General features: G+C 44.5%; 1 protein-coding gene across 1 annotated transcript; it reads left to right on the top strand.

Annotated features, from left to right (window-relative positions):
* Positions 1-1,916: 1,916 nt before the first annotated feature.
* LOC128265219 (uncharacterized) lies at positions 1,917-3,827 on the top strand. Its single transcript, XM_053001092.1, has 3 exons — positions 1,917-2,248; positions 2,357-3,598; positions 3,678-3,827. Exons 1-2 carry the CDS (start codon positions 1,917-1,919, stop codon positions 3,429-3,431), a joined length of 1,407 nt encoding a protein of 468 aa, XP_052857052.1. The 3' UTR covers positions 3,432-3,598; positions 3,678-3,827.
* Positions 3,828-8,330: the final 4,503 nt, after the last annotated feature.

Consider the following 8,330-nt stretch of genomic DNA (forward strand, 5'->3'; position numbering starts at 1 on the left):
CTTTAATTTCCCATATTTCTAACAATATAGTTAAAGTCCCGGTCTTTGAGATTATTCATTAAAAATAATAACATTTTAACAGAAAATTTATTTAGCAAATATTACGTTTTTGAAAATAAAGTATCTGACAAAGAAACAGAAAAGGTTATATTCGATGAATGTTTAAATGGCATTTCAAACAAGAAACTACAGAATGCAATTATACCAAAACCCATAAAAGTTGTCAACTAAATTACATTGAACCAAACATATTAATAACATGGAATATTCCAAAAACAATTTTAAACCAGAATTGCATTAAGAAAGAAATAACTAATTAATTGTTCAATACAAACAGATGAATTTATTCTGTCAAATAAAATGTTAGATTACACACAAAGCGTATATGTTACTAATAATGTAACAAAGCTAGAACCTTTATCATATATTGAAACAAAAGAAATAATATAAACACACACACTAAATATACTGATGTATTTCAAATAATCACATAATAATCACATTTATTATAACTTTAACCAGCATTATAATATATCTTATTTATAAGTCTAAAAATATACCAAACAAAGTAATTGTTAATTTTGAAAACCTAAAACACTGAATAATGCAGAAATTGTTAATGAAAGAAATGTACCCATAGCAGTTGTTAATAATATGTTAAACGCACCCATACAAGAAAACATTTTATTATACCCGAAACTATCGCCCTGAGGACAGGCCAAATTCAAAGGATGGGGGAGCCACACAAGATATGCATATGCTTACACACTTACACACCCTTTCCCCACATTAGATCTTACTCTTGAGTCACCCCTATTAAAAGGAAAACAAAACTTGAAACCCAGTTATTATACCCTTGCAGAGGGTATTATAATTTCAGTCAGAAGTTTGCAACGCAGTGAAGGAGACATCTCCGACCCTATAAAGTATGTATATTCTTGATCAGCATCACTAGGAGAGTCGATCTCGCTATGTCCGTCTGTCCGTCCGTCTGTCCGTCTGTCAGTCTGTCCGTCCGTCTGTCCGTCCGTCTGTCCGTCCGTTTCTACGCAAACTAGTCTCTCAGTTTTAAAGCTATCTGCATGAAACTTTCATAAAAGTTGTCGTTCTATTGCAGGTAGTATATAAGTCGGATCGAGCCGGATCGGACGACTATAGCATATAGCTCCCATAGGAACAATCGGTAAAATAAATAAAAAAAATTATAGCTTTGGTGTTTTTTAATTTTTTTTTTAGTTCTAGATATAGTTATGGTTAAATATTTCAGAATTACGGTTTAAATTTCATCCAAATCGGACGACTAAAGTTTATAGCTCCCATGGGAACAATCATAAAAAAAAAATAAAAAAAAATATAACTTTGCTGTTTTGTTATTTTTTTTTAGTCCTTCGAGATATAGTAATGGTTAAATATTTCAGAATTACGGTTTAAATTTTATGAAAATCGGACGACTATAGCATATAGCTCCTCAAGAACTAGTGGGATGGTTCGAAGGGAGGCTTAGCTGAGGCCACCAGGCGGGTCGCAGGTTGCGGATAGCGAACGACCTTCTGGGAAGGTTAGTTGCGAATAAGCGTAAGCAAATAAGCAACCCCGGACAAACAGCGGGTATACCGATGGAGGTATACCGACAAGACGCTTGTTTGGCCGTCTTAACACCGTAGCCTTACACACCCCCTCCCTCACAACTACCTACCTCCATCCTATCCCCCCACATCTCACCTCGGTGCCGGACTAAGGTGTCATTCGACCCGTGCCGATAGTCAGCCTGACTGGGGGCCCGAGTTAACAAATAGCCCAGTCGCAAACGGAGGGTTCAGGCAAGTGGCGACCGTCTGTCCTAAGTACGCCTTACACGGGTACAGCGGATCTCTGCCCGGGCGGACCACATACTTCTCCGCAGCTCGTGGGACCCCATGAAAAGAAACAAAGCAATAAAAATCCCGCAGGATATCCCTGCAACCGGTGTCGCAAGACACTTTGAGGAAAGATCCCTCGAAGGCGACAGACCCCAGGCGGCAGCGCACCCGCCTAGGACTACACCAGCAGCCCAGACATTGCCAGCCAGGGAGCGTGGGGTGCCAGCAGGAGCTACCCTGCCAGCACGCCCACCTCTCGCATCTGATAGGCCAACCTCTATCAGGCAGCTGAAGAGGCAGGACGCTCTTCCAGCCCTGGGACAGCCCGGAGGACTGGACGACCCCAACAGGCGTGGCCTGCCAGGGTCAAAGGTAAAGTGGTACCTGAGGTACCTCATGCAGGGCATGACACCGGAGGAGGCCTTGAAGAAGGCAAAGGAGCCGAGGGAGCAGCCGGCATTGGGGACAGCACCGGTTGGTAAACGGCTGAACACCAGCCGCACACCACCAACGGACACCCCCAAAAGGTCTAGGCACGGCATAGGGGCTAGTGAGACGTCCTCACGGGTCCCTGAGCAAGAGGGGCCTAGCACATCAGCAGCAGCGGCAGAAAAGGCAAAAGTGCGGGCCAGGAAGATACTTTCCCAGCCCCATCAAAACCAGAAGCCGACAACCGCTGGAGGAAGACCCTCTAGCTCGGCACCGCCGGTCATCGGACCCCGTCCGACTTACGCGGAGGCTGCCAAGAAAGCCACCCTCATCAGGGTGGCTATACTCCCGGAGGGTTTCCCGGCGGCCAGCCTGACCGCAGAGGAACTATCCGGGCTCCAGGAGTCGGTCATGGACGAGATGCTCACGTCAGCGTGGAGCGGTCCCGTCGTGTTCAGGGGAATCCACTTCAGGGTGGGTTACCTGATTATCGACTGCCTGGATGAAGGCTCAGCTGAGTGGCTCAAGACTGCCGTACCTCAGCTGCGGACGTGGAAGGGAGTACCCCTAGAAACCCGCACGGGAGCAGACATCCCGGCAGCATACAACGCCACGTTGTTCTGCCCGAGGAGCTCCGACCGGACCAATGAGGAAATATTGGCCTTCATTGGTTTCCAAAACCGGGTCGAGACGGACGCCTGGAAGGTCATCTCCAGGAAGAACGACGGAGCTGGTGCACTCCTGGTCGTAGGGATGGACCAGACCGGAAGGGATGAGATAGTGGAGCGTGACCACAAACTCAACTTCCGGTTTGGCCACGTCACCGTGAGCGGTCTGAAAAAGACCAAGAAAGCTCCGGAAGAGACGCCCAATGACGGCACATGCAAGGCTGTCGAGGATACCCTCGAACAACCGAATGTGGAGCCGAAGTCACAGAGTGGTGAACAGGATGAACAATCCATCACCAGCATGGACATTGGGGACGACCAAGGGGATGGACACCCTATGTCATCCCAGGAGCTGGCCCAGGAGCTCCTCCTGGACGAAAGCTGCGAAGAAGCCGAGGTTACCGTGATAGCCGGTGGTGGAGAGACTTGCTCTCTCTCTTCACCAGACCTCACGGAGCATCAAACCTCGGAGTGATGGCTGCAACATGCAGCACTCGGCTAGCCCAGGTAAACATCCATCGGGCCAAAGCAGCATCTGCTGTCTTGGCGAGGATGTTCACCTCCCAACACCTCGGGCTAGCCCTTGTACAGGAGCCATGGTGGCACCATGGCATAAAAGGCCTGTACACGAAGGACACTAAGGTAATATGCGATCCAGGAGGATCACCTCCCAGATCATGCATCGTTATAAGGAAAGATATCAATTATAGTATCTTTTCAGAGTTCATGAGCAGAGACTGCGTCGCCGTAACCATCAACGGCACAGAAGCTGCACCGAAACTAGCAGTGGCCTCCGCCTACTTTGCCGGGGAGGAGGCCTGTCCACCGCCAGGAATACCCGGGCTAGTAGACCACTGCCGGACGAACAAGATCCCCCTCATCATAAAATGTGATGCCAACGCACATCACGTGATCTGGGGTAGCACGGATGTCAACAACAGAGGTGAGCAATTACTAGAATTTATTTTAAACAATAACCTAGCGATCTGTAATGTCGGCGCCAGGCCGACATTTGTTACTAGGGTACGAGAAGAGGTGCTAGACATAACTCTAGTAACCAATTCTTTTAAACACCACATTAAGAACTGGCATGTGTCACCAGAAGAATCAATGTCAGACCGCAGGACAATTTTGTTTGAAGTAGCCTTCAAAACAAAAAGATGTAACCCTAAAAGAAACCCCAGAAAAACAAACTGGGACAAATTCAGTTCAACTCTAGAGCTCAATCTTTCCAACGAACCGTCAGGTTACCCTAGATATCCCTTGGAATTAGACAGAGCGGTAGACAACCTGGGCCACAAAATAGTAAATGCCTTTGAAGACAGTTGTCCTCTAGGTAGACAGAGGCGGGAAACAGACGCACCATGGTGGAATGCTAGTCTCGAACGACTACGAGTAACCACTCGGAAGCTTTTCAACAAACCAAAAACTGATAGAAACTGGGAACTATACAGGCAAAGCCTGACGCTCTACAACAAAGAGATCAGGAAGGCCAAACGGAAAAACTATAGGAACTTCTGTGAGGCAATAAGTAACGTCAACGAGGGCGCGAGACTGCAAAAAGCAATGGCTAAAAGTGAGGAAAGGGAATAACACCTTCACCTCCACGGATCGGGAGAAATTAGAATTGCTATTTGACACGCATTTCCCGGGGAATACTCCCACTATGGGAAACGCAAGGCGTGATCAACATAGAACCCCTAGGACAGTAGCCAGTGACTGGGCAACAGCCAAATCTATAGTTACGCCCGAGAAACTCAAATGGGCTATTGGAACCTTCCAACCATTTAAATCACCGGGATTAGACATGATCTCTTCAGCTTTCTTACAGCAGGGGCAGGAACTACTCCTAACCCGCCTAAGAAGACTAATGGTGAGCAGCCTAGCCCTTGGGTATATCCCAAGTGCAAGGTGCAGCGCTAGGGTGGTCTTCATCCCCAAGATCGGGAAGAAAGACATCACCAGCCCAAAGTCCTTCAGACCTATCAGCTTAACTTCGTTTTGTCTTAAAACGCTGGAAAAACTGGTAGACTACAACATCAGAAGTACAGCTCTCAGAGACTGTCCGCTGCAAAACACACAGCATGCATATAGAGCAGGCCGTTCAACAGACACTGCACTTTATCAACTATGTCGCACCCTAGAAGGGGCAATTGACAGCAAAGAAATAGCTATCTGTGCCTTTCTAGACATAGAGGGAGCCTTCGACAACACATCACATGATGCAGTTCGAGCTGCCCTGTCCAGAAGGAACATAGACACTACTACGAGCAAATGGATTGGCAACCTACTTGAATCCAGGCAAGCAACATGTACACTGGGTTCGGAAAGAGTGACAATTGCTACCAGCAAAGGCTGCCCGCAAGGAGGAGTACTGTCCCCTCTGCTATGGAGTCTGCTAGTAGATGACCTTCTCAGCAAACTTGCTGGAAAAGGAATTCAATGTCAGGGATACGCCGATGACATCGTGATAATCGCCAGAGGCAAATTTGAAGCGACACTCTGCGACATCGTCCAACTCGGACTAAGGACAACGCTAGACTGGTGCAGGGAGGTTGAACTCAACTTAAATCCTGCTAAAACAGTCATCGTTCCTTTCACAAGGAAGTACAAACTACAGAGAATGAGACAAATCTCACTGCTAGGAACTCCTATAGAAACTAGCCGAGAGGTTAAATATCTAGGAATCACTTTAGATAGTAAACTGACTTTCGCTTCCCATGTCCAAAAGACATTGGAAAAGTGTTACAGAGCACTCTATACCTGTCGGAAAATTGCTGGGAAATCCTGGGGAACCAGGCCTCAGATAATACGATGGCTATACTTAATGATCGTGAGACCAATCCTCACGTACGGAGCACTTGCATGGGGCAAACGAGCTATGCTCATCAGCATGCAAAACCAGCTAGGAAAACTACAAAGACTGGCCTGCGTATGCATGACAGGGGCAATGAGAACCTGTCCTACAGCTGCCTTAGAAGTTTTGATGGAGCTAACACCACTCCACTATGTGATTGATATCCAACGCAAAGCTACACTCCTGAGAATAAGCACTGAGGGCACAGGTAGTGGTTGCATTCTAAATAACAGGGATGCGACTAATTTGTTAGGTGAGGTGCCCCTAATACTCCACCCTAGGGATGAAATGACAGCCGAACTAATCTTCGAGCAGAACTTCACAGCACACCTAGGCAATAAGAAAGATTGGACCACACTGTCTGAAGTGCATCCGATGGCTAAACACACCATTGCATGGTACACAGATGGATCCCTGACACAACAAGGCACGGGCCTTGGAGTGGTAGGGCCTCGCATAAAATACCACGAATCCCTTGGCCAATACACCAGCATATTCCAGGCTGAGGTATGTGCCATTGGACGTTGTGCAGAGCTCAACATACAGCGTGGATACAAGGAAAAGGACATCGATCCTTTCGGACAGCCGAGCAGCAATTACTGCTTTACATAGCAACAAAATCACCTCGAAGCTAGTCCTAGAGGTGAAGAGTAAGCTAAATATACTGGGCAGCCGAAACAGGCTGGCCCTCAGATGGATTCCGGGACATAAGGATATATCCGGAAATGAACTTGCCGACAAAATGGCAAAACTAGGAGCCGAACAGCCCCTGGTAGGCCCAGAGCCCTACTGTGGCATAGGGAGGCACACTATAAAAGAATACCTTAGGAAAGTGGAAGGCGCCATGAGACAAGAACACTGGAGAAATACTCCAGGCCTAAGGCAAGCCAAAACTCAAATAAATAACTATAATAAGAAGAGGTTCAAGGAACTTATTCAACTGGGGAAAAACTCACTTAGGATCGTTACCGGATTACTAACCGGGCACTGTAGACTGAAAAGTCACCTAGGTAAGATGGGAATAACCAGCAGTGGAACTTGCAGATTCTGCGACATAGAGGACGAAACCTCTAGACACATCATTGCAGACTGTCCGGCGTTAGCAAGCATAAGATGTAAAATCTTAGGAACCAGAACTCTTACACCTGAGCTCCTAGTAAGAATCAACCCACTAAAACTCCTCGACTTTATTCGAGGAAGTGGGTTGATATCTGAGCTGTAGGCTCTGAATGGGGGTACAATAGATCTTATAGGTCGCGGTACACTGGACACCCCGATATTAATAATAATAATAATATATAGCTCCCATAGGAACAATGGGAAAAAAATACAAATAAATTATAACTTTGCTGTTTATTATTTTTTTTAGTTCTTCGACATATAGTAATGGTTAAATATTTTAGAATTACGGTTTAAATGACAACAAAATAAAATAACTATCTAATAATTGAGCTGAAAATCATTATAGCTTCAACGTTTTTAAACATATACGCAAGTAAATCATAATTTTAATGTTTTCAAAAATATTTAATTCTTGCAATATCTGCAAGGGTATAAGAACTTCGGCTTACCGAAGTTTCCTTCCTTTCTTGTTGTAAACATTTTCTAAACTCAGAAGGCTCTGGAAAATTTCCGTTGATAATGTTAAATCCCAGACTAAAAATTTATTGTGTCGCCGCTGATAAATTCGAACGGCACCTACCCACACTTTTGCCATATTCAAATTGCGACTCCTTTAAACCTGTAAACAAAATATAACAAAAAGGCTCACTAAATCGAAATAGAAAGTTCACTCAATTAAAAATAACTCACTCAGAAGATCGAAAGCTTTCGGAAACCGAGGCTTGATCCACAAGATAGTTAGATTTAAGAATCAGTTCAGTTCGAGAATTAAAATCAATAAGTCGGAGATGTCAAAAATAAAAATATTGTAACTAGTAAAAGTTTAAAAAAAACAAGAAGGAAAGCAAACTTCGGCAAGCCGAAGTTCATATACCCTTGCAGCTATTGCATTAATTAAATACTTTTGAAAACATTTAAATTATGATTTACTTGAGTATGTGCTAAAAAAAACATTGAAACTATGATGATTTGCAGCTCAACTATTAGAAAGTTATTTTATATATTTTTATTATTTCTATGGGAGCTATATGCTATAGACGTCCGATTTTGATAAAATTTATACCATAATTCTGAAATAATTAAACATTGCTATATGTCGAAGAACTAAACAAAAAATTAAAAAACAGAAAAGTTATAATTTTTTTTATTTATTTTTCCGATTGTTCCTATGGGAGCTATATGCTATAGTCGTCCGATCCGGCTCGTTCCGACTTATATACTACCTGCAATAGAAAGACAACTTTTGGGAAAGTTTCATGCAGATAGCTTTAAACCTGAGAGACTAGTTTGCATATAAACGGACGGACAGACGGACGGACAGACGGACATGGCTAGATCGACTCTACTAGTGATGCTGATCAAGAATATATATACTTTATAGGGTCGGAAACGTCT

This window comes from Drosophila gunungcola, unplaced genomic scaffold (assembly GCF_025200985.1).
Source record: "Drosophila gunungcola strain Sukarami unplaced genomic scaffold, Dgunungcola_SK_2 000102F, whole genome shotgun sequence".
In the NCBI taxonomy this organism is placed as follows: domain Eukaryota; kingdom Metazoa; phylum Arthropoda; class Insecta; order Diptera; family Drosophilidae; genus Drosophila; species Drosophila gunungcola.

Excerpts from the sequence above, each read along its gene's own strand:
- LOC128265219 (XM_053001092.1), top strand. The coding sequence starts at position 1,917 with ATGAAAAGAAACAAAGCAATAAAAATCCCGCAGGATATCCCTGCAACC. Across the intron at positions 2,249-2,356 it reads AAGGTAAAGTGGTACCTGAG|CCGCACACCACCAACGGACA; the intron begins GTACCTCATGCA and ends GCTGAACACCAG.